Source organism: Notolabrus celidotus, chromosome 12 (assembly GCF_009762535.1).
Source record: "Notolabrus celidotus isolate fNotCel1 chromosome 12, fNotCel1.pri, whole genome shotgun sequence".
In the NCBI taxonomy this organism is placed as follows: domain Eukaryota; kingdom Metazoa; phylum Chordata; class Actinopteri; order Labriformes; family Labridae; genus Notolabrus; species Notolabrus celidotus.
In genome coordinates this window covers 14265561-14292098 of record NC_048283.1, presented here as the reverse complement: position 1 = coordinate 14292098, position 26538 = coordinate 14265561, and the positions used below count along the sequence as shown (strand labels likewise).

Sequence of the window (26538 nt, the reverse complement as noted above, 5' to 3'; positions counted from 1 at the left end):
CTTCCACCTCCAGCTGTGACAGGCTGTAGAGGTGGGATCAGTTCACAGAGGCGGGTGCACAGAGTGATGTCACACAGGGGGGAGGAGTGGGTGACGTTTCTCTTATGTAGTCAGAAAGGGAGGGGAAGAAGAAAGAGAGGGAGGGAGAGAAAAAGGAAGCTCCTCGATAAGTTTGCTGTGTATATTTTTCCAAAGTTACACAAAGTTTCACAAAACAAAGGTATGAGTGGAGGCCCTGAGGGGATCAACATGCTGAAGAGGGAGATCTGAAGGGGAGGACGGACACCAGTTTGTCTGCAGTTGTGCACAGCTGATGACAACATCAAATATTAACACTTTCTACGGCCTTGGGCCTCGAGTGACTGTAGAGAGGTAAGCAAGCCTCAGTTCTTTTTCAGAAATTAGAGACTGTAGGAAGAATTTACACGCCTGTACCCTGTCAGATCTATGCATTTTCTGTGCTTGTGAAGTTTCCACAGCAGCACAACGTGCCTGTGTGTGAAGTTCCTGAACGGCAACTGACGCTTGTTGTAAGTTCAGGAACACAACTGTTGACAGGGTTGCATTACAGGCAGAGAGAGGATCCATTATCATTTGTCTCAGTGTTTGTGATTAATAAACAACAAGTGAAAGGACGGGTTGATCCCATACTTCCTCCTTTGTTACCTCAGATCCAGGACAGAGAAACAGGAAGACAATGTCCTCCGAGTTGGACTCCAGTCTCACCAGTATCGACTGGTTGCCTCAGCTGGGAATCAGCACTCTACGCTCCGGGAGGGAGAGGGGAGGAGGAGGAGGAGGGGAGAGGGAAAAGAAGAAAGACAGAGGGAGGGAAAGAGGAGACTTTCTTCCGTCTGTTCCAGACCCCTCCCCATCTAACTCAAAGGGGAAACCCCCTCACAGCTATGCCACTCTCATTGCCATGGCAATAGCAGCTGCACCTGAGAGGAAGTTGAGTTTGAATGACATCTACACCTGGATCAGTGACACATTCCCCTACTACAGCCGGGTGGGCCGAGGATGGAAAGTAAGATCTAATGCAGAGGAACAACATTTTACTAGAGTAATGATATACAATGAATCTAGTACTAATGAAAAAGCATCTTCATTCTTCTTCTTTCTGATTACTTTTTCATTATGTCCTTCACAGAACTCCATTCGACACAATTTGTCCCTTAATAAGTGCTTCAGGAAAGTCCCTCGGCCACAACACGACCCTGGCAAGGTGAATAACATTTTATACATATATACTGAAATCATAAATATGGTTTTGTATCAGTTTGCATCATGTGAAATAGAGAAATTATTCCTTGAGAGAACCTAAATCTAGACACTGTTCTCCCAGGGTTCCTATTGGACGATGGATGGTCCTGCAGATTCAAACCAAGTGAGGGCACCTAAACGTCCCTACCCAGAGGAGGAGGAGGAGGAGGAGAAGTACAATGTACGGTATTTAATATCAACCACTCAGTTAATTTCAAAGTTAAAAAACACTAACATAGAGTTAGGAAGCTCAAGTATATGTTTATGATTCATCTCCATATTTTATTTGTTACTGCTTCACTGTAACGTGATCACTCCTTTCAATCTTTATTAAAAAAAAGGAATTAAATAATGAAAACAAATTAGTTTAAACTCTTTTATTTTGAAGGGGCCAGTGTCTTTAAAACATCCTTCCCGTGAACACTGTCGACTCTATTTTCTATCTTTTGGCAATAACTCTTTTGAATGTTTGTGTTGGAGGTATAAACCAAGAATTGAGAAAATAAAATAATGTCCACATTTTCAAAGTACACGTTTTGACTGGGGTGGCCATTGGCTTTTGCAGGAGAGGCACGTATTCACACAGTCATGAATGAATAGTATTTATTTTCCCATTTCTAGATTAATTATCTGAATTTTATTTCTAAAATTGAAGTGTCCCAAAGATGTATTATTCCTCTTTATAATGTTATAACTTTGAAAATTAACACAACAGAGTGGCAACATAATGTGCCAGTGTGCTACATTGTAATACAAAGAAAATATTTAGCAGCCTGTTGCAACATCGCCGCCCAAAAAAGTTGATTTTTAACCATAGACTGTATAAATAATGGACGTAGTATCCGTGACGTCACCCATCTGTTTCTGAAGTGCCAATCGTCGGTGGGAGCCATATTGGAAATGCTGAACACAACCTAACTTCTGTCTAGCTAGCGTGAGGTAAAGCGGCGGGCTTTGAGCCTCCTTGCCAACAGCTACATCGTCCCCACCTGTCAGTCAAGTCATGTCCTTAAATGGGCAAAACTCGGAATCTTAATATCTTCTGAATCATCGCGTTACAAAAATATTCACCCCCCATACAGTGTGTGCCAATAGAGAAATGATCGATTCAGACCTCAGCCATTTTTGTACCAGGCTGTTCGCATGTTTATTAATGCTACAAAGATTGACTTTTATGAATGGGTGTGTATGTGGTTTCCGGTGTTCCTGCAGCCAGCCTCAAGCGGACGCTCAATGAACTGCAGTTTATAACACTTCTGCATGGGCTTCATATTTTGAGACTGGAGATTGCCGCTTGATTTTAACAGAGCTCCCAATCCTGCTATGGAAAAAAGCCAATCAGAGTTAAAGGATTTTGGGGTCAGCCAATCAGATTTCAAGGGCGATCTTGGCCACCCCTGTCTGTCACCCTTGATTTGCCCCTGCTACAACCCTTTAGTATCACAGGCTTAACATTGTCCTGGACACCTTGAAAAGCCATGGGAAATCTCTACTATATTTTTTGTTATATTATATTATATTATATTATATTATATTTTTATGCCTGGAATTTTTTTTTTAAGAAATTCACAAAGCTTTTAGAAAATCATAAAATGTGTCGAGTGAAGTGACAAATTGTGACAGAAATCATTATATGTGTATGGCTGTAAAAACAATGTAATATAACAGTAGATGTATTTGTAAAACTTAATCATGGATCATTTGACCCTTTTAAACTACATCACGGTGCTTTAACAGGTTCCTCGGGTAGAAGGGATACAGGCAAAGAGAGAACCCTCTCCTCATCAACCACAACAAGCCTCCCAAACAGACCACCAGCTTCTTAACACCCAGCATCTGGGAGCCAATCAGCAACATTCCCCCTGCCCTGCCTCCCTCTCTCCTCCCCCATGCAAGGTAGAATCACTTCATCACATTCAGGCGTGCTCACTTTTTCATTGTTAAACGGAACCTAATGGAAAGTCTTTTTTTCTGCACAGCAACCATCACCCTACATGTCAAGCCCAGTGTCCACTCTCCCAGTCCCCCATCCCGGGCTCCCATCTGCAGCCCCAGTCACCTCCATCAGTTCTTTCTCTCCTCCTCCTCACTCGCCTGCCTCCACTTATTCCCTCTCTGCTGTCTCTGCTACACCTCTGTCAGCTCCTTCAAGTGCCTCCTCGTTCTCTGATGCCACTCTGTCCTTTCCTGCTGTCTCAGGGTCTGTTTCTGTCCCCACATATTCCTGCACCCCCATTTCAACTTTCGTGCCTATTTCCACCATGTCCGTACCCCCTCACCCTTCTGTATCTGTCACCCATGCATCCATCAATGCCCCTCTTGTCGCCCCCCTGAACTCCTCCACAGATCCTCTGCTGCGCTTCACCTTCGACGAGCTGAACTTACCAGACTTGTACGCATCTTTCAAGTCTATCTTTAAGACGATGCGGGACAGGGGAGGCTCTCAGTGTAAGTGGGATTTGTGTGTAGATGGGTTTTCCCATTTTGCTGCAGATCTTATACACAATACAGCTTAATAAATTATTCTATTTCTTCTTTTCAGCGGAAATTACCCCCCTGACTGCTCTGAGCAATGACACTACTCCTCTACACACTCCAACACTCCTACCTTTGTCACCTTACCCTGCACATGCTCTACCTGCAGCCCCTGCACAAGCTGCAGCACCTCTACCGCCTGCACACCCTGAGACGGAACGTGTCCCACAACACAGTGAGCCTAACTACCTGATCAACTCAAGACATGTTTGAAGTAAAATAACGAGCAACATGACGCAGAAAAAAAAAATGAGATCCTTGTAAAGTTTGCTCTCTATGCCTTCAGCAGTGCCGCCCGACTGGTTCAGTAACCCTGATTCTCTAAAGGAGAGCTGCCGCATCGCCAGCAACCTGGACTGGGCAAACATAGACCTCACAGGTCACCCAGGTCTGCACTCTGCACCTCACTAATTTATAAAAAGGAACTTGATCCATGTGACAAAATAACTGCATATTTCAAATGGAGTCGTGTAGGATCCAGCTAGTTAACTTTTTAAAAGATATCAATCTCAGATCCCTCTTTAGATTGACTATAATGATGCTCTCTTTTCTAAGCCATTGATGTATGTATGTCATTCAGAAAATTATTGTTGACTAGTTGATGAACGGAATGATAACTGGATTTTTTCTCTTTGATTAGTGGTTAATAATCAATCATTATTCTCTCTGCCTCTCCTGATACCTTGTTTTTTCCTAAAACACCTGCTCTCTGTTGACAGACCTGCTGGAGAGCATGCGTCAAGCTGAGCTCTGTGACTGGGCCCTAGACCCGACGCTCTTCACCTCCCTCTGTGACTCCCTGAACCGCTTCTTCACCCAGAAAGGAATGATCACCTCTGGTAATAATTCCCCCTTAGCTGTTGCTGCGCCTCACTCTCAACAGGGCTCACCCTTCCCCTCCAATCCCCCTCCTACCCTGGCCAGCCTCACTCACCCTTCACCCCTCCCCTACTGCCCCATAGTCCCCCCTGCCAGCGGAGCACAGCCGCCGCAGAGGCGTCTGCAGGGACCGGGACTGCAAAGACCACAGCTCACGCAACCTGGAAACACAACCGGTGAGACACTACTGCAGGTTTACATAAAATATTAATAGTGGGATGTTTTGCAGGTTCACAATTCCAGGCTTCTTTAATATTGGACTCACATGCAGGGGTGTGTACAAACATTATGGACTAGGATGGCTAAACTTTGGAACTAATTTATACAGGGGTGGCATGTGCACAAATGTCGCATTAACTTTTTCTCCATCCATGATGTTTACTGTAAATTATTTCAAAAAGGTATCTTACAAGTGTGATATTCCTGCATAGGTTTATCAATTAAAGCTTGGGTTGGTAGTCGGATTTAGGTACACTTTTTGTCATACTGGTTAAAATAATCTTTATATCCTGATGGCAATCAATACATAATGTGTTCTTGAAAAAGAGTGAAAAAAGTCACTATCTACAGCCGGAGTAAACCTGGGAAAACACCAACCAATCACCATCATTAGGGTCCAATTTATGAAACCAATCAAATCCTGTCCTGCCTTTCTGCCCATGCCCACTCCCCGTCCCCTGCTTCCACTTCCCCTGACTCTATTGACTGCCCCTCTCGCTCGACCTCAGGCCTGTCCCCTCTGACCCGATGAGGAGCTTTGCTCAGGACTGTAGTCCGGATCAGAGTCTAAAAAGTTCTCACCACGGGGGCTCTGACAAGCAAAATAATTAATGACATTTAGTAAGTCCTACAGAAAATGTAGAAGTATTGTAGCGTCCGTCCAGATGGATGACGAGCCGATTCGTGAACACGTTGAGCTTTGCTAACCGGTCACTGTCGGCCGTGATCACGCCAACCAACAAAGCAACAATCAATGTTTGAATGAATGAAGAACTTCTCCTGCCTGTCTCTCCTCTCTCCCGCTCACTGTGAGTTGTGAGTACTAACAATAGCCATGTTTGTTTGTGTTTTTAACTTTCACAAGGACTGGTTTTGAATCAGTCACGAATCACGATCATATAGTCAGGAATCAGCTGTGCTCGTGCACATGAGTGGGGGCGTTGTTTTGGAGGAGCTCTGAGCAGCTCTGAGGGGGGGGGGGGGGGGGGGAGGGGTTACACAGAGTATTGAGGAAATGCTACATTAAAATTCATGCTAGTTTTTCGTGACTACCAACCCTAGCTTTAAAGATGAATTGATAATCCCAACACAACTGAGGTACACCCTTACAAATCTTTGGTGTTTATTTCTTCAGTGCCAAATTAAGGTGTCTTAAAAGTCACAGTTTAAAGTGCAAACATAAGGAATGTGTCACATTAAAATACAACTAGCAGCCCAAAACAACACAGCTGAAATAAGTTGAACTGAAGTCCCTGACTGGGTATATAACCTATATAATCCAAGATTACAATAATGGGGTGGCCAATTGGATTTTAAGGGGCCATGCCACCCCAGACAATCCCTTGGGCACACCCCTGCTCATGTGCCTGCATTCTCACTGAAATAGTAACTAGGTGGTGTAATCAATCAGAATACTTCTGACAGGGATGTTAATGATTGGGACGAAATCTACTTTGGGTCATTTTTTTTTGCCGTTTCCTACCACAGCTGTATTCTTACTTTTCTTTTATCTGTGTGTCTCAGCTGGGATGCAGCCTCAGTCCATGACCCCACGACAGCGTCCTCCATTAAAGAATCTGCATAGCAACAGTGAGGAGATCCAGGATGACTTTGACTGGGACTCTCTGCTCGCTTGACCCTCAGTGACTGTGTAGAGAAATGGTTATAGTGAACATTTCAGAAAAATGTAACTTCCTCGCCGTCTGCTCTCCACTCATTGCAGAAACTCTTTCGCTGATGAGCGGCTTGAAGCATCTCCGAGGTCATGTCTGGGATTAAGCTCATCAGTTGTAACTGAATGCTGTATTTCAAGTTTTATTCGCCTTTTTGTATGCTGTAATAATTTTCATTAAGTGTTTCTTTCACAGGTTATATGCAGGGTGCTTTTTATGTTGAGCTATATACAAGAAAATAAAATTCAAACATAATCTTCTCATTTTGATGTACTTTAAAAACAGCAGTAAGACAAACATATGATAAATAGTTCTGTGATAACTGCAGAGTGAGATGAAACAAGCCAAACACAAATCCTGTGTTTTTATTTTATTTCATAAATTCCTTTAGATTTTTTCCATTTTGCTTTTCAAATGTGAATGTTCACAGTCATCACCACACAAAATTCAACCTGACCCGATAAAAGAGATATTTTTCTTGTTGATATAAAATAACAATAAATTCATCAAACTAAATTAAAAGTACAGCATGGAGCATGTCGTCAAGTCCCTGTTTTCTTTTTCTTTCATTCATTAATTGTCTTTTTTTTTAAAGAAGCATCAGTATGTCTCCCTTCCTGAAGGCATAGAGGGATGAAACATAGGTCAGTGGTGCTCTAGGATACCTGTACACCAGGGATCCCGTATGAAATGTGTGATTGGGGCAGCAGGACAAAAACCTAATGCTTCCGATTAATCAAAATAGAAGATTGGCAGAGAAATGTGTGACCCTTATAATACCTCATCTGAAATCCCAACATTACATAGTATGATACAAGTGACATTTTTAAAAAACAAAAATATTGGATGTCATTTCTTTCTTTCTTTCTGAGTCACTGAAAAAGGATCGGACACAGGAAAAATGGAGACAGATATTGATACACTTACACAGAAACAGGCATTTACACTATTGCATACTTGCACACTCACAAATGAGCATTCTCATTCACACACACTCGCATTCAACAACACATCCCATTTTTCCCCATCGCACCACAGATGTCAGAGCTCTCTTTAGGTTTCTACAATAATCAGAAAGAAAATAATAAGCATTTGATTTAAATGGCATCGTCATGTGACTCTTTTTTTTATTTGTTCCCAAAAATTGGAAAAAAATAAATTACATTTAACATTAAATTAAATTAAAAGTGAAGAAGTTGAAATAATTTGACCACATTGTGCCTGAAATGTTAATGCAGGTGTTTCAGTCCATATCTTAGTCTGGAGTTCATCAAAAATCATCCTTCATGCACTGGTTTCATTTCAGAGATTCAGTGTTTGACTTCATTCGAGAGGGAGAAAAGAGGAAGAGGCAGGACCGACAGTTTCTCTGTTCAGTTTGTTAGTGGCTATAATCCCCTCTCCCTCCATCTGTCTCTCAGTGCAGAAATGTTAGACCAGAGGAGAGTGACACTACTGTAAAAGGCCCCCCTCTCTCACAGACTTACCTTCATCTCAAGACAGGACTGAAAAAAACAACATAACGTACGTTACAGAACAAAAGAAAATTAAAATAAAATAAATAGATCTCTATTTCCCTCCCACAAACAACCCAAACTGAAATGAAATGAACTAAATGTGGAAAATCATTCTGAAATGAAATAATGCTTTTGAAGGAAAAGATAAACGTAATTTTTGACTTTTTGTTTTTTTCTTTAAATATAGAGATGTACACATTTTCTTTTCGGACACAAAATGTGTTGGGGGGGGGGGGGGGGGGGGGGGGGGGGCATGAATAAAGGGGGCAGCAGGTACGACAGAGGAGGTCGAAACAGGTGAGCAAAGTAGTGGTGACGCTTCCTCAAAGAAGAAAAGGGTTGGTGCTTGCTCCTGTCGTTCCTCCACCTCCCACTGATCCTCCTGCCCCCATCACTCCTCCTGCTCCAGCAGGCCCACCCAAAATCAGCTGTGGAGGCGCTGCGCCTCCAGGACCCAGCAGAGATGAGCCTGGGGGTGCCATCGGTGAGAGGCTGCTGTAGGGGAGGCCCATGGGGCTGGCCTGCATCATGCCCATCATCCCTGGAGCCCCCATGCCGACACCCATCGGCCCCATGCCAAGTCCTGGTTGCACCATGCTCAGCATGGGATTGGGAGGCACAGGACTGGAGCGCAGGCCGCTCAGACCCAGTGACGAGGGCTGAGGTGAGATGGAGGTCAAGGGTGGAGCAACGCCGAAAGGATTGGAGGAGGCAGGTATTGGAGAAACTCCCCTACTTGAAATGGTGCTGCCTGGAGTCACTGCCATGCCAGGAGCAGGAGATGAGCCTGGGGGCCAGAAAGGGACAGTTAGTCACAACAATAACAGTCACTTCATATCTGCTCATTAAATTCATAACGCTTAAAGCCCCTGTGAGGAGCTCTGACTGGTTATGAAACAGACTGATATTAACAGCCATGCTTCTTTGTGACCTACAAAAATAAATGAACCCATCAGCAACAAGACTGTCATTGTACTGTTTCACAGCCAACAAGAGGGGGTAGGTGTCAGATCAGCACACTGTGGAAACCTTTGTTGTTGTTTACATTTTCCACAGACATAAATATTCACAGTGACTGATACATCCCAGTTTATAATTAAAGCAGGACAAGATTTTTCATTAGTAAACACTACTTACACATGTACAGCAATGATCAGCTAAGAAATAAGAAGAACCCCTTAGGCTATGTTCACACTGCAGGCAGAACTGGCCCAAATCTGATTTTTTGGGGGGGTCAAGTGACCAGGTCAGATTTTTTAGAGGCAGTGTGAACACTCCAAACACACCAAATTAGATTTTTTGAAATCAGGTTTAGACCACTTCCATATGTGGTCCTGAATCAGCTACAGATCTGATTTTTCTTCAATGCAACCTCAGTGTGAACGGCCAAGGCGTATCTGATGCGCATTTGATACTTTCATGTCACTTTATCGATGGAGATGGAGCGCCTCAATTGAGTGTCCTGCCGAAGGAGTCTTGGGGAGAGCCACTGACAGATGCAATTCAAAGTTTGCCCTCGACATCCAGAAGTTTTGAATAAACTCTGTCTCTGTGAAACTATTAACGTCGCAGCCCCACCACTCCTGACTCCGTGTCCGCATCCATATAGACCTTTCAATCAGAAAAAAGCTGAAACAAACAATTTGGCTCTCTTTTTCTTTATACTTGACCTCCTCCACACCTGGTCACTCATTCTCCGGCTCCCACTGCACAAAAACTTTGTAACAAAGGTGAAAATGCCGACTTCCTCCATGTTTACGTTTGTGAAACAGCTGCATGTGACGTCATTGTTACTGTTCCTTTGCGCATGTGGGGCAGTTCGGAGAACCAAACAGTTCACACTGGAATCGGATACAGGTCACATTATAGATGGTAATGTGAACAGGCAAACAAAAAATCGGATCTGAGCAAAAAATCAGAATTGAGCATTAAGCCTTGCAGTGTGAACGTAGCCTTTGTCTACAGGAGGCGTCCAAATCAACGCAAACAGCAAGTTCCTCACAGGAGCTGTAAAATCCAGAGCAAGATCAGGTCTGCTGAGTAAGTGAGCTCTTTTAAATCCTTTCTTAAACATACTTTCATCGCAAAGCCTTCCCGGATTTATTTAATTTTTATTTGACTTTATTTTATTTTAACCGTCTTAAGAAAGATATTTTAAAAGAATTTAGTTCCTTTAGAGTTCTTTTAGGGGCATTTTATGTTTTTAAAATATGTTTTATTTCTTTATCTTGACTTGTGTGTTTTTATGATCTGCCTGTTTAATTTTGCTGCCCATGTAAAGCACTTTCTAACCTGGTTTTGAAAAGTGCTCAACAAATAAAATTATTATTTTTATTATTATTTAACTTTTTCTGCATCAAAGAACAAAACTCATCAGCTTTAGCTCCTAAGGAGTGAATCTTTGCTTCTTTTGTTCATCATAGGTAAAAATATGGTGCATGTGGAAATTGAATAGATCAAGAAATGTATAGGTGTTGCTTCGGTCTTTACAAACAAAACAGAGGCTTTTACATTGTACTCTACATTTAAAAAACAAAAAATAATCTTGATAATATTAGACTATTTGATTGAAACAGTTATTTACAGCCAAATAAAATCTGTTGCAATAGGACAGGTACTTATTTTACCAGTTTATTGATACAAATTAATTGCAATCATTTCTATTCATCACATTTACTATAACTCTCAAAACATTATTTAAAACTTCATTGATACATTACATCAATGATACCAAAGCACCGCATTTCCTTGTATTACACACTTTGTTCTTAATTTCTTGTTCATCTTTTATAGTTTTATTGTAAAGCTTATAAGCATTCCACCGGAACACAACAATTAATTCAAAATGACCTCCTGTTCTGTGTCTCATTATTGGATTGACATCGTCTCAGAAAGGCTTTAGTTCAGTGCAACTCCAGGACACAGCATGGTTCACTTCCAGGTCTTCACAGAGCCCTAAATTGGTTTGCGTCTACTTTTACACTGGGCTGAGGTGAAGAGCAGACTTTGACAACCCAATCTCTCCTCATACAAAGTGGAACTTGAAGGTTAAACTTGGATCTATTTTTATGCATTTTAAAAAAGGTCTTTCTCTGCATACTGCATGTTCTTGCGAACTCCAGTTAATGATTGCACTGCAGCTGCTTGGCTCAAGGACAGGGTTTGAATCGTGTCAGAGAGTGTAGATAACAGTTAATGCGATGACTGTAACTCACCTGTATTTTGCAAGAAGGGGTTATGCGCAGAGGAGGACGAGATGGAGGGAGGCGGCGGCTGTTTGGGTTTGGGTTTAGATGATATAAGAGAATCGAGATCTACCAGCGCTGCGTTGGGGCCGAGGAAGGACTCTGGAGTCTTTCGAACAGGAAGTGAAGAACCGAGAGATGATAGGTCAAAGGGCACCGGAGAGCCTGTGCTGTCACAGCCCAGTGCAGGTGACCCTCGTCGCTCTGGATCTCCTAAGGAGGAAGGAACAAAAACCGGAAGTGATACATTCATTACATTAAAAAAAAAGGAACACACTACCACACAAATTAGGAGGGTGAAATGTAAGACAAGACAACTGTTGTGTACATGAAACTAAAAATCTGTGTGTAAGATATGAACCCCCTAAAAAGTGTGCACCAGTACCTCAGTGACTGTGAGTCCATGTAGCTTTAGGTGTGAATGTACCTGTGCCGTTAGTGTGTTTGGCGGTGCCACTCCAGATGTCGGAGGTGATAGGGTCAGAGGCAGGGACAGTCCCGTCCCCTGCCCAGGGGTCTACTGGCCCCCCCGAGGAGGAAGTGCTTGGTGGCACCGGGGGGCCCCAGGGGTCGGCACTGGGGGGTGTCACAGCTACAGGGGAGGGGAGGAGACGCAGGGGAGGGGAGGGTTAACACAACACCATACAGGTACAATCCACAACAAGGAGGGAGCAGGAAGCTGGGCTGGGTTCAACACTGAGGCTTCTCTCCTTGACCTCTGCAGTCTCGCTGACTCCACCAGTGACAGGTGAGGACCACCAGAATCCTGGACCACCAGTTTTATGTTATTATCTAAAGCTCAGTGGAGGTAAAGGAGAGATAATAAAAGCTACCTCACACATTAAAAAGGCACAAAAGGGCAAAGGAGGAGACAGCTCTGGTTGAGACACAGCCACAGTCAGTCCTGAGTAGAAACAAGAGGATGAAAAATCCCTGATTTAGACACACAGGGAGAATGGATTTAGCATGCTAGCTTTCCTCGTAAAAAACTGAAAGCAAGTGAATGGATGAGCAGACATGACAGCATGGTGATATGACAGAAAATGAAACAGGGCTGTTTTGAAGACAGGAAATGAAACAGTGGAGTGGAGTACAGGTTAAGAGGTCTTCATGTCCTCTTTCATCCACAGAGCTGGACTCGCTTCTCTTTTCATACTCAGCCATGAGTACATTCCCGCCCACCTGATTGGTCACCCATGACCGGCTTTGTATATCTGCTTACCTGAGCTTGCCCAGGGGTCCACGTTGTTGACTCTGTTGGACGTCTCCCCCCAGGGGTCTGGAGGAGGAGCTATAGTTGGCGGGGGTCCCCCACCCCAGGGATCAGAGCTTGTAGGAGATGTGGGTGAAGCTACCCCCCATGGGTCTGGGGCAGCAGCGGTGGTGCCCCATGGACCTGAAGCCGTGGGGGGAGGAACTGTGGGTGGAGGTGAGGGGCCCGCAGAGCCAACAGTGGCGGTGGCAGCAGGTGCCCCCCAGGGGTCGACAGCACTCAGCTCCATCAGAGCGCTCTGTACAAGATAATATGTCATGGATTAACATTTTCAAAGATTAATGCTCAGGAGGAAATGTGTTCAGCCACATGTGCTGAGGTCAGACGATGGCTCTTTCATAAGAGGAAATTAGCAAAACTGAGAAACAGGAGACAAAGACTTGTAAATAAGACAAAACTGAGTAGACAGATTAAAACATCTCTACACAAGTTGGAGTTTAAATACAAACAGTTATGGACCATTGACATTTTATTATTGATAAATTAAAAGTTCAGCTGTGACTCCACGTACACAGCAGTTTAAAGTCACAGACTCTCATAATGTGTCATTGCAGAAGCAGCGCTTTCTACATGTTTTTGACTGCTATCATATAAAAAGCATCTGATTCATTCACTTCCACATAATATTCAGGTAAATTTGGATAGTGGTGGACAGTAACAAAGTAAATTTACTTGAGTACTGTACTTAAGTACATTTTTTGAGTATCTGTACTTTACTTGAGTATTATTTTTTGGGGAAACGTATTACTTTTTACTCCACTACATTTCTATCAATGCTCTAGTTACTCACTACTTTTGCTTTGAAGTCAGCTCATGAATTTCCTTCTCTTTTCTGAAATCTGATCCCTAAGACAGTAAAATGTGTTTGTGTAGTTCTGTTTGTCTCAGTGGTTTAGACGTACCTGTATATCGTGCGTCTCCACGGTCGAACGTGGAGCAAACACAGAGCAAATTTCACTCGGATCTGACAGTTCATTTAGAGATGGTAATGATGGCTATAATTCTCCACCTGAGCACCCATGACCATATCTTCAGCCCGTGTTAGAGGTTTTTTAAATGAAGAATGATACATATCTTTAAAAAGTTCCAGATGAACATTTCAAACTAAGTTGTCTGTGCTTGGAGTAACTTAGTTTCTGTTTTTATTACATGATATAGTTTTTAGAGATTTCAAGCAAAGGTTTCTGAATAAACATAATGTAACAGAATGTACTCCTATGTATTCTTGACTGCCATCATGCTTTGTGAAAATACAAAGCTTGGAGATATTTTAAGAAGTACTTTGAATACTTAAGTATTTTTAAAAGCAAGTACTTCAGTGACTAACTAACAGAGCAACTTTCACTTGTATTGGAGTAATATTTGACCTGGAGGATCTATATTTTGACTTTAATGATGAAGCTGTGTACTTTGTCCACCACTTAATTTGGACCACAACTACTTTAAAGGTCTTATAGATATCATTTCAAATCTAGGTCTAGTTTTATTGGATACACTTAAATGTTTCTCAAGAATCTAATAAATCCTTGGAGGCACAAATGTGTTGAGTTAGGAAAGCACACACCTCCTCTGGTTTTGCCTTCTCCCTCTTGCTCTCCTCGATGGCCATCTGCAGTCTCAGGTCATCACCCCTGCGCAATCGCTCTTCCTGCCAATGACCAACGTGATGTCAGCAATAAGATCCACACACTCTCAGAAGACACACCACAGGTAAGAATTAAGAATCAGTTTACATACATAAAAGCTTAGCCAGAGGGAAAAGAGACTGTAAACTTGACCCTACTATTACCTACAACAATCCAAAATGACACAACTAATCTTTGAAGTCTGTCTACTCATGTCTGGGAATCAAATTAGACCATAACGTCTCACTTTCACACTGACATTAAGATCACCCAGAGCTGCTGTCACAAGGGCACCAAAAATAAAATCGAGAGTTGTTGTGGCAAGAAGGTTTAGGCATAATGGGCTGTGAATCCCACTGTAATCAAAAAAATCTGAGGTTTAATTGAAGTTTTCACCACAGCAGCTGCAGAAGCAGCTGTGGTTACTTTTCTTGTTGACACATGCTGTCACTGTGATTACTTCATGGAAACTGCTGGTTGCTTTTAATCTGAGAGGGCTTCTCCTGGTACACGTGTTCACAACACTGTAGGAGAAAGTAACAGTTTTTAGCTGGGTACAGCTGAGCTTCTTTGCCTTCAAGTCTACCTAGAGCTCAAAAAGTAACAACAAAAGAGGAATGGGAAATGACCTGCTTTTACTAAAACAAAACACTATTCAGCCTTAGTAATCTTGTAGATCTTTACGGGAAATTCCTACCTAATGCCACCTCATATTCTTCATCATTATAATGAGGACAGTCTACTTAACAGCAGAACGCTGACTAATCCATGAGAGAACAGGCTGTGCCTTTTAAAAAGCAGAGCATGTCTTAGTTTTAGTAAATATAGCATTATCATTCAAACATCTTGTCTTTGATTACAAGCTTAAGAACACTCACTACTGTACTACAAACTAAGTGTCACTGTGGAACAGTAGGTGCAGGATTATAATAACAACAAGCCAACATGTCTTGGTCTCACAGTACAGTTTAGAGAATTCACACCAGAAGAAGTTTTATGAGGAAAGGACAGAGAATACAGAAAGTCCAGAATGTAGTTGAATGCATGCTACCAGAGAGACAAACATGCAAAGAGGAAAGAATAATCAATGCCTGTACACCACTCAGAGTTGTATTTAGTCAATTATTGGACACATCTGCCAATGCCATGCAAATTCAAACATTTTATAAGAATTAGTCTCTTCTTTGGGTGCTTATTTTTAGACAGTTTAAACACAATTTGATTTTAAAAGCAGATTCTTTGCAATCTTTATGAGTGTAAGCACGATGATATGCCACTCTGTATAACAAACTGAATGATCTCAACAGTATTTCAGCATTCTGATGCAAATTGTGTCTTGAAGAAAAATTACCCAAGACAAACATGAGATAAATTTCTTGATTGATTGATGCTTGGCGTATGTTGCAAAAATTCCAATCAACAGAAAAACAGATAGTTAGTGACTGGTTGGCCAGTCGGCTGGGCACTCTCTCCGCCCCTGACCTTTTGTTGCATGTCTTTGCTCAGAGTGAGTGCATAGCGGAGCTCTGCGTCCTCCAGAGGGTCCGCGCTAGGCTGGAGGAGGTCAGGTGTCACATGGTGAGAGCAAAGCTGGGTGCATGTCGCAAACAATACTACAAATACACCTTCAAACTTCAAACTTAGCTATGGTTAGTAATAGTTGTGCTTTAATCTTTAACTTAGAAAGCAGTAATCGGGCTGTCCCTGGAGTTGCAGTTTTGTGTTACCTGCTCGGCCTCTTCTTTACTCATGGCCAATGCCAGCTGGAGCTGCAGATCTTCCTCTCCAGAGCTCTGTGGCCAGGCCTGTTCAGGGTCTGCCCCTCCTGAGTGGGAGCCAGCTGAGAGGCTGCCCCCTAGGCTTGGTGCTGATGGAGCTGAGGAGGCTGGAAGAGTTAAGCGTAAACAAACCTGAGCATAAGAGCTTGACTGAGGCTGTCAACAAGTGAGTGATAAATGCCTGTAATCCTGTTGTGAGGCCCTCTCTTCAACTTTGATTCTGTTTGCACACACTCTCACCACTGGAGGTCTGTGCCATCTTCTCTTTGGTTTTGAGGGCGTGGATTCTCTCCTCTCTTAGTCTCTCTTCATCTTTCAGCAGTGTCACAAGCTGTTTGGCTTTCTCTCGCACATTCACCCCCTTAAAAAAACAAGAACAAAAGAGCATGATAACATGCTGAAAATTAGTGTTCCAGTAAAATATTAAAAACTACTTTAACAGGATACATTTAATGACTAATGCCTTTGGTTGCCCTGCACACTGAACTGTTAGTGATAGGGATGCATGATATTATCGGCACATTATTGGTATAGGCCGATATTGGCTTTAAAATGAACTATCAGATATCGACCAACACGCCGATATCAGCCGATATAATTAACCGATAAAATAATGGCCTGCCGCACACATGTTGGGCTCATGTTTTAAGTTAAATTTGAATTTAAGCAGAAGTCTGTAAGGTACATGTAGCTGACTAATTTAGGCACATTTACTGTCAAAGAGTAAACCATTTTATTTAATTTGGGTTTAATTGCTGTACAGTTGCACTTTTCACATGTTCCCTGTGAACAGAGTTTAGGTTTACTTATTATGTCAAATGTGAAATTGGCCAAATTTGCCCTGGTTGTGTGTTTTGTTATGATTGTCTCAGGGAGAGCATCATCAAAGTTTTAATTAGGATGTGTCTTTTTGTATGATTTTTTGTAAAGCAATTGTCATAAATAAATATGCAGTTTTAAGTATTAAGTATTTTTCTTATTTTGCACAAGAAATGAATATTAAAGATAAGTCTAACAGTGAAGGGTAGTTCTAAGAAATTAAAAAAAATATATATATATTTTCTTGATTATTTTCACTCATTGCCAGTCTTTCCTGTAACCTAGACCCCCCCAACTTCTCTCTCTTTTTTTCTTTCTTTTTTTCTTTCTTTTTCTTTTTTTTAATTTAATGTTTTTGTTTGTTTGTTTATTGTATTCCATTGCCATTTATCTATACTTTATTGAAAACAATGTATCATATCATTTTGCAGAGGGAAATTGATTTATTATAATTTTCTTTGAATGCAGAGACAATGTTTGTTGTTTTGTTAGGGGGAAAACAAAAAAAGATGAGCATTGTATATTTTGAATTGACATCACTGTATTTTGCTCTGATTGTGTCCCTAATAAAAAGATTTAAAAAGAAAAAAAAGAATATTACATAACAAATGTGATAAGAGTATCACCATAATACTGTACGCTAATTCCAATACAGAAGAGAATTGAAGATCTCTGCAATTATGTGTGAAAAAAAATCTGTATCGGTAATCGGCTAAATGAGTTGTAAAATATCGGCAAAAAATCCAATATCGTGCATCCGTAGTTATTGACACAGCGTCTTAAGTTCGAGCTATCAGCAAACTATAATAACTTTGAAGGCGGGGCTTGAGGTTTGCATAAGAGGTCAGAAAGTTATTGTAAAGTGTCCTTGAGTAAACCATGAGGCCCAACCATGATGTTTGACAAAGAATTCCTGCGTTCCACAAAGATCAATCTTACTCACTATTCACTTCAACTCTATTACCAGCTTTGTGGACATGGGTGTGTTTGTTTACCTGGTCTTTGCCATCTCTGTCTATGTACTGAAAATCCTTGAGGGTCTGGACTGCGTATATGTTCTCTCGGCACTGTTGGGCGACGCGTTCTGAGCCTGTCTTGATCAGGTACTCCATAAGAGTCATAGCCTGGAGAATACAAAAAGACACTGTAGTCAATGTGTGGGGAGTGTGAGGAGAGGAGAAAACAGACAGTATAAGTGTAGTTTTTATACTCTTTTAGAGATTCCTATTAGATTCTGCATCGTCTCACACATATACAACCACATAGCTTTATAACAGGTATCATGTAATAACTAAAAATGGAAAAAAAGAGGACAAAAAAATTAATTGGCAAAAAATAATAATAATAATACTAATTTATGCGTTTTACAGCAGGAACATTGAGTCTTTGTCTAAAACACACTCTCTTTCTTACACACTGAGTCATCCTGTGTTTACACTCATTACTTTGCTCAGGGGTGAAGGGTTTAGTGACACTTCTGCATCTTCACTGACCACTGGTTTGAAGTTTACTTTGGTCTCTACAGAATGAGCTGCAGTGCATTGTGGGATTGTTAAAGGAAAGAACATTAAATGCCATTGACCCTACTTTTGTTCAATTATGGAAATGTTTGTGTCACTGTGTAGCTTACAACTTCAGCAATCATAGCTTTGGCACTTAATGTGTAGGACAGTGTATTTAGAGGAATGAACTCTGACTACCGAGTGATTTTGAGACATCCTGTTAAGAGGATATCCTCACTTCACTCTGCAAACTTACTCATCTAATATTTGCTCATCAGTTAAATCCTTAACCTCACACACACACACACAAACCTTGTACACATGTCTCCAGTTCTTGCCATGATCATTGAGGCGTTTCCACACCATGCTCATGATTTCTGAGAAGGCCACTACATTGTAGGTCAGATCAGCGATCTCTGACATCAGAGAGCTGCTGGGGCCCCATGGGTCATTGGATGTTGCCTCTCTTACCTGAACGAAACAGCGAGAGACAAACTTTCATTATCTTTCCTCTAGACTTTCGGATGTTGACATACCTTAAGGGCTGAGAACATGTGAGGAATTATATTCACATTGTTTCGAAAAGCCACACAAACTTAATCATGACTAGGGTTGCAAAATTCTGTGAATTTTGGAAACTTTCCATGGGAATTAACAGGAATAAACCAAGAATTTCCTAAATTAAAGGTTTGCTCTTAATAAGGGAACTTAAATAAAGTTTGGGAAAATATATTTTAGCATAATCCTGACTAAAGCAACCAGATTTCATGCAAGTACAGTCGATTATCTATGCTATTCGTCAATCACATGCACATGCACATGCACATAGCACACTGCTTACTGCAGGGCTATTGAGACCACGCCCCCTACGTGCACTTGGGGGGGGAGAGGGGCTCTTTTTTTTCCTCTACTGTTGTCTGTCTATTGCTTTGTTTGTCTGATGATTTCTGGACATGTATTTTGTTTTTTGAACTTGCTTGTTTTTATTGTTTTATTGTTTTGTGCCTGTAAGGCACTTTGTAACTGAGCATTTTAAAAGTGCTATATTAATGTTTTTTTACTTACTTACTCTTTTCATTTAACATTTTGAATGGGACACTGTTGCATTTTTGTTAATTTTTGAATGGGTTGGGTCGGGGGGATGAGTAATATTTAACTCAACATTCATGTTTTTGTTCTTTAATGAAAGAATTGATTGTTCAATAAAATATTTAACACTTGATAAAGTTCTACTTACAAATAAATCTGTTCTAATTATATTATTTTGGATGGCTTTCTGCTTATAACAAAACAAATATTTATGCTTGGATATGACACCTTTCCATTAAATTCCCAGTTAATTCCCATAAAGTCCAATTTGGAATATTTCCCAAATTCCCCAGATTAACTTCCCATGGACATTTACCGGAAACTTACCGGAAATGTTCCACCCCTTTGCAACCCTAATCATGACATAGGCCGGAGAGAGGCAATATGATGAATGGATTATATGATTAAGTCATTTTATGTAATGAGGGGAAAGAGTGAAGAGGAGCTTCACAGGAATATTAGATTATTAACATTTACATTACGTCATTATGTCATCTGCCCTGCAGAGATTCATGAGCTACGCTTAAGCCACGGACATATGGAGAGTGGATGAGCAGAGGGACACACAACCTTGATTTCAGCCTCTGAATAGTTGTGGACGATGTTCTTTACTTGTCGCCGTAGCGATGAGGTCGACATGGCAACGGTCTGGCCGTCGAGTTCTCTTGCAATCTGAACAGCAGATGGAGAAGACGGGTTGTAAATTATGGTTAGTACAAACAAACAGCGGCAGGGCAAAGCACATCGTTATGTCAAACACAGATGAATGAAAATGACTTAATATTGTTATCATAATACGTGATAAAGAGTTAAAGAGATAGGAGGTGACGTCCAAATGAAAGAGGGGGAGACCTTGAGAAGAACAAACAGAGTTTGAAATAAGACGTCTCCACCAGAACTCAAATCACGTGACAATCTGTGCACACCTGTTACACAAGAATGATGCAGAATAAGCGTCTCTCCTCTCGGCGTATCTTTGTTTCTTCCGGGCTCGTGAGCCACTCATTCACGGAGTGCTATGTCTCAGTTTGTCTCTTTCTTCCCGTGGCAACATTGGGTCCAAAACCACAGGCGTAGGGAGATGAAAACTATGGGAGAAGATTGAGATTAAGATTAAAAAAGACGTCAAGATCACTGAAAATATCATGTCAAATCACATCAAACTAGAACAAGTTTAAACTTAGTGCTTGTGCTAATTTTAAAAACAGCCACTATGAAATAAAGACAAGGCAGATATTCAGCAAGAGGAATCACATGATGTGTTGCTGATCCCCACATGCCTACTCATCAGAGATGCAGTTTATTATTTATTTAATCTTTCTTATCAAAGACATGGCTCTTTGACTTAGAGAGTAAAGGCGTATAACTCCTGAAGAACAGAAAACAAGTCTCTTTTTTATCATGTGAAGAATTGATCGGTAGCTAGAGCAGCTCATCTTGAACCATTCAGAGCCAGAAAGGGAAAACAATGGAGTGTCTTCAGAAGCATCCTTATCCTATGCTTTCTGAAAACATTCTCATATGACTAAAACCTAATTTGAAGCAGTGAGTTTCAAACATGAGATGAGTTTAAGACACATGGTTCAAGTACACTTACTTACGCATGTCAAATTTGAAACTTATTCATGAGCAAGTGAATAATTACTTTCATTTTTTAAAACCTTCTTCCCAACCTCTGCCTTTCCATTGGGACAAAGTTGCAAAAATGCAAAATTAATATGTTTCTGAGCAGAAGCAGAACTGAATTAATTTTATAGCCTGTCGGCAACATAAAAACCTCACTTCATTGGAGGTTGCATAGTATTTCTCATCATTACACAGGCATCACTGTTAACTATTAAAGCTGCAACAACCCTCTTGATCATCAGCTTTTCATAATCGTCAGATTTTATGAGCTAAAGAGAAACTCTGATAGCCACTTCTTATCCCTCCTGTTATGTTGTGGGTCAAATTGAACCATTTTAAACTAAAAAATAAATAAATGTCAGAAGTATTATTTCGCTATGAAACTTCTTCAGCTTGGCTTAATTAAGCGTAAAAAACATATACAGTGAAAATAGCTTATTTCACACATTAGCAATATGTACATTTGCACTATATATATGTATATATATATATATATATATACATATATATATATATATACATATATATATATATATATATACATATATACACATATATATATATATATATATATATGAAAAAAATATATAAAATAAAATAAACAAAAAACATGTCATGTAAAAATATTTGATTTATATGTAGCGCTTTTCAATGTGCAATAAAAAGTTTTAACATTAATTTTCATAAAAAACAAGTGAGTTATCTTCATTGAACCATGATCTGTGAGAATTAAAGAACACCATTGCACTAAATATTAGAGGTGTGAACATATATATCAATACAGCAATATATCGCAATACTTTTACCTCCAATATGATATCGATATTTCAACTCTCGATATCGAAATTTTTGTAATAATAAAATTCACATTTAAGCCGAGTTGGAACTAAAATACAACTTCAGTATAAAAGTGGAAAAGTTGTTTTCAATCAAATAGTTTGGACTTAATTTGTCCTTTCAATTTTGAGTAATATTGTGTGATTTAAACATACACCATCTCTACTTTTTGTTAGTTTACTGTGTAGAATATCGCAACATATCATAATATTGTGATATATCGTGATACTATCGTATCTTCACCCAGGTATTGTGATGCGTATCGTATCGTGAGGTTCTTGGCACTACTTAACCCTACTAAATATTGATTTAAATGGCTAGTAAAGGAGTTAATAATGACATTTTTTTGGGTTCGGACACTTTTTGATCATTAACCCTCCTGTTATGTTCGTTAATAGCAATAATGTTCCTGGGTCAATTTGACCCGGGGCATATTCAATTATCCAAAAATACCAGAACCCCAAAAAATCCCAATGCATGTTTTTGGAATCTAATTTTTGGCTCCATTACTGACCAATTAAATAAAGATTTAGTGCATTGGTGTTCTTTAATTCTCACAGATCATGGTTCAATGAGGACAACTCACTCGTTTTTCATTAAAATTAATGTTAAAACTTTTTTCAATATATATTAGAAAGCCCTAAATATAAATACAATCGTTTTACATGACATTGTTTTTGTTAACTTTATTGTACTTAAAAAAAAAAAAAATGTCTGAAGTGATGTTGATAAATTAACACGAGACACCTCTTCTGTCACATGCTGCCCAGATTTTTATTCTGCATTTAGCTGGTATGGAAGGAATATATTGCCTAGAATATAATTTTAAAAGGGTCAATTTGACCCGAAACATTACAGTAGGGTTAAATATGCCCCGGTCAAGTTGACCCAGGAACATTATTGCTGTCCCTAAGAAACGAACATAACAGGAGGGTTAAACGTTAATACTTCAGGTAGTAAACTGATTATTAAGTAAACCAGATCAATGATCCACAGGTTATGCATCCTACAAGCCATCACCTTATATATCCATGTTTTATCGAGTAAATTGAGAGTGTAACAAAACAAAAAATGCAGAGGGACCACTAGATCAGCTCGAAATAACGGTGAAATATGAAGTTGGTCAGATATCAGTAAGAGGTTGAGCGTAGAGGGAGTAAGTTGAGAGTGAAACTGGACATTTGACAGGAAGTACAAACTCATCTAGGGCACACTGAAGCTGATTTTGACATACACATCACTATATAACACACCCTGGCTGCTGCTGCTGCTGCTGGTGTACTGGCATGCAGAGAATGATTTTGTGGCACAATATCGGATCCCTCTGTATCTACCGTGCATTGTTTGTATTTGATTGCTTGCACAGCAGGCTGAAATGTTGCTGACCATCTGATCCTTTCACTGCCATAATCTGCATTTTCTCACAGAATACACACAATATGTCATCCCGTGTCAGAGCGAGAGTGAGGGAGAAAATTAACCAAAAACAAATCACTTCACCTTCAGACTTTACTCTGCTGTCCACAAGTGTTTGAACATATGTTCCTGTCACTATTCAGTTATCCTTGCGTTTCTCAGTAACTCTGAACTCTCAGTAGATCATTGCTCGAACGGGACGAGTGGAACATGTTCTTGTCTTTAGTTACACTCCAAGACATCTTCAAGAGATCTTTGAGGTCATTTTCAAAAGCTGTGTGCCTGGATACTCCCTCAAGTGCCAATTTGTGAATGAATGAAAGTAGGAAGACACAATGTCTTTTCTGAGGAAGAGGGTATAATTATCCCACCTCATGCATGAACTTTCTCTCAGGCCTGATCAGTAGATACTAGTAAGCTGCTTTCTTCATCACCCTCGCCTCTTTTAGGCTACATACATACATCGACGAAACTCTATATTAATAATAAGCCAGACATTCAGAGAGAGAATCATATCCTTCTTTTACAAGATTTAAGAGCTGTTTCTTTCCACCTTAAAATACACACTGACTTGCTCTACGCCCATAGATTTCTATCTGCATTTATAACATCAATCATAACTTGTGAACACGAATCATACATTATAGAGGCCGTCCATTCGGCCAAGACAACTGTGTCAGGTTTTAAATCTATTTTGGCAAACTAGTTCTCTATCTAAAAACAATTCATGCTGAAGACACAACTATTAAGTTTACTTCTGAAGTCCTGTTAGAACATAAACAGCTATACTTTTTCAAATGAGTAGGTCAAACAAACAAGAGACCATGTTGCATAATGTAACATTGGGCAACCATTGCAAAAGCTCAGACACTCCTGAATCTTTGTACCAAGGTTCAGACAACTTATCACAAACTTATCTTTGATAAGGGGCCTGACATGCAAGGCTTCTTTGGGTCAAATATCATCACAACCTCTGGCAGTACATGGAAGGAAAAAAAATCAAAGTTTGAAGAACTGCTCCTCATTCTGAACTAGCTGAAACACCAAAGCGACAGAAATCACACAATAACAGTATCGTGCACAATGACAGACACAGGCTGTACTCTGTTAATGACTTGTTTTCAGTAAGTAAATTTACTTGAGTACTGTACTTAACTACTTTTTTTGAGCATCTGTACTTTACTTGAGTATTTTGGGGGGTACTTATTACTTTTACTCCACTACATTCAGAAGACAATTATTGTACTTTTTACTCCACTACATTATTATCAGTGCTCTAGTTACTCAATTATTTTGCTTTGAAGTCAGCTCATGAATTTCCTTTTCTTTCTGAAATCTGATCCCCAAGACAGTAAAATGTGTTTGTGTAGTTCTGTTTGTCTCAGTGGTTTAGTCGTACCTGTATATCGTGCGTCTCCACGGTGTTCGAAGTATTTTGAAATGAAGAATGATACGTATCGTTTGAAATGTTCTCCCTGTTTCCCCCTCTGCCCAAACATACAAACATTCACTGTCCAACCTGAGAGAGCGTGTTGAGCTACGTAACGTTTGTTTCATTCCAGATGAGCATTTCAAACTAAGTTGTCTGTTCTTGGAGTAACTTAGTTACTGTTTTTATTCCAGGGTATAGTTTCAAGAGGTTTCAAATAATCGTTCTAGATTAACATAATATAACAGAATGTACTCCTATGAATTCTTGACTGCGCTTTGTGAAAATACAACGTTTTGAGATATTTGAAAAGTACTTTGAATACTAAAGTATTTTTAAAAGCAAGTACTCCAGTATTTTAATTCCAGTAATAATCTGACAGAGCAACTTTCACTTGTATTGAAGTAATATTTGACGTGGAGTATCTATACTCTGACTTAAGTAATGAAGCTGTGTACTTTGTTCACCACTGCTTGTTTTACGTTGAAAATGAAAGATCAGCACAGCACTGTCAGTGTATGAGTTGCCATTAAAGTTCAGCTAACTCCTTCCTCCTCTCACTTGCAGCTGAAGTTGACAGCCCCGGAGAGAAGTGACCCCACACACCCTGCTGCTGTCCCACACACAGATAACCCACCCACCCAGACAGACAGACAGACAGCCGCAGCTCACCCAGTCACACCTACCAGCTAGCTAGCATAATACAACCAAACAGTCATCTGTCTTATAAGCTAGCATACCAGCAACTGACACAGTGAAGAGTAGGGTGTCTAGACAGAAAGTTAATGTGTACACTGAAAGTATACAAGTGTTCACAGGAGCATTGTGAAGTGGGAATACCTGTGTAATAAAGTCTGTATCAGAGCAAAGCAGTTACTAAAGCTAGTTGGCCAACTAACGTTAGCTGTCATATGTAACAAACTCTCCCATTCTCACTGATCGAGACAGTGGACTGGCTCTTTGACCCCGGGGTTTGAACACTTTGACTGCAGGGTTTGAACACTTTGACTCCAGGGTTTGAACACTTAGACTCCAGGGTCTGAGTGAAGTGTACACAGGAGTACAGAAGAGTACAGAAGGGTGCAGCTAGCTAAGAACTGGTGTTCAAACTTACTTCACGTCAACCAAAATAAAATGTTCTGATCACAGCATTAACCCATTGCAGACTGTAAAAGTACTTTAAAATGACCTGCTGGTTTAACTGAAGTTGAACTGTTGCTGCTGCTGCTAGGAAAGATTAGCCAGCTAGCTTTAAAGATAGCTGTTAGCCTGTTAGCTTCTGCTAGTTAGTTCGCATCTGATAGCATGACTGATTATAGACTGTATAATCTCTAGAGAAGACACGCCCTACGCCAGGACAATGTTGGTAGCACACGCTTATTTTAAGAGCTTAAATGGCAAAAAATAATGTCAATAAACCACAGTATGGATACAAATGAAGTGTGTACTGACCCTGTTGTAGCCTGACTGTACGAGGAGATGGCCGAATTTCCGCTTCCGTTCTCGACTCCAGGAAAGACCGCACCCCCTGTAGCTTTGTTTTCCTGGGATGGTAGTATAGCAGGCTGATGAATTAGTGATTGACTATTTCACAACCATAATTTAAAGATAAATGTATGAAAGAATGTTTTGGAAGTATTTAGGTGGGAGACAAGGACGTGGTTTTTGGTGTATTGTTAGGCTCAATTCCTCTATTACAAAATGCCACCTACTGTTGCTGTAGAGGGGGAAGTACACTCATCCTCTTTTAGATCTTTCAATAGGTATTCTTTTAAACGTGCTGTACTCTTGTGCTGCAGGCCAGTTGCTACGG

General features: G+C 40.4%; 2 protein-coding genes across 6 annotated transcripts; one reads left to right on the top strand and one right to left on the bottom strand.

Moving 5' to 3' along the window:
• The first annotated feature begins 128 nt into the window (after positions 1-128).
• Positions 129-7103, top strand: foxj2 (forkhead box J2). 3 transcript variants are annotated; one of them, XM_034697768.1, is made up of 10 exons: positions 129-372; positions 672-1027; positions 1151-1225; positions 1346-1444; positions 3001-3159; positions 3243-3711; positions 3806-3973; positions 4085-4186; positions 4518-4853; positions 6421-7103. In XM_034697768.1, the coding sequence occupies exons 2-10, from the start codon at positions 698-700 to the stop codon at positions 6531-6533; spliced, it is 1851 nt and encodes a 616-aa protein (XP_034553659.1). In that variant the 5' UTR covers positions 129-372; positions 672-697; the 3' UTR covers positions 6534-7103. The 3 variants fall into 3 exon arrangements, with proteins under 3 accessions (XP_034553659.1, XP_034553660.1, XP_034553661.1); XM_034697769.1 differs by having other exon boundaries at positions 135-372; positions 4088-4186; XM_034697770.1 differs by having other exon boundaries at positions 135-372; positions 4518-4637.
• On the bottom strand, positions 6920-26538 carry epn1 (epsin 1). Of its 3 annotated transcripts, XM_034697765.1 has the most exons (14): positions 26438-26538; positions 26178-26269; positions 20344-20505; positions 19988-20089; positions 18641-18799; positions 17822-17950; positions 16248-16368; positions 15957-16114; positions 15712-15783; positions 14169-14252; positions 12554-12842; positions 11759-11923; positions 11302-11544; positions 6920-8873 (listed from the first exon to the last, which is right to left on the bottom strand). In XM_034697765.1, exons 4-14 carry the CDS (start codon positions 20054-20056, stop codon positions 8410-8412), a joined length of 1953 nt encoding a protein of 650 aa, XP_034553656.1. In that variant the 5' UTR covers positions 20057-20089; positions 20344-20505; positions 26178-26269; positions 26438-26538; the 3' UTR covers positions 6920-8409. The 3 variants fall into 3 exon arrangements, with proteins under 3 accessions (XP_034553656.1, XP_034553658.1, XP_034553657.1); XM_034697767.1 differs by lacking the exon at positions 15712-15783; XM_034697766.1 differs by lacking the exons at positions 26178-26269; positions 26438-26538 and adding an exon at positions 24696-24727.

Bases quoted from the DNA above. Each gene is read 5' to 3' on its own strand.
- foxj2 (XM_034697768.1), top strand. From the start codon at position 698: ATGTCCTCCGAGTTGGACTCCAGTCTCACCAGTATCGACTGGTTGCCT. The intron at 3,974-4,084 runs GTGAGCCTAACT...CTATGCCTTCAG, and splicing joins GGAACGTGTCCCACAACACA to CAGTGCCGCCCGACTGGTTC. The intron at 4,187-4,517 runs GTCTGCACTCTG...CTCTGTTGACAG, and splicing joins AGACCTCACAGGTCACCCAG to ACCTGCTGGAGAGCATGCGT.
- epn1 (XM_034697765.1), bottom strand. From the start codon at position 20,056: ATGTCGACCTCATCGCTACGGCGACAAGTAAAGAACATCGTCCACAAC. The intron at 14,253-15,711 runs GTCAGGGGCGGA...GGTCATTGGCAG, and splicing joins GCAAAGACATGCAACAAAAG to GAAGAGCGATTGCGCAGGGG. The intron at 11,924-12,553 runs GTAAGCAGATAT...CCTCCCCTGTAG, and splicing joins GGACCCCTGGGCAAGCTCAG to CTGTGACACCCCCCAGTGCC.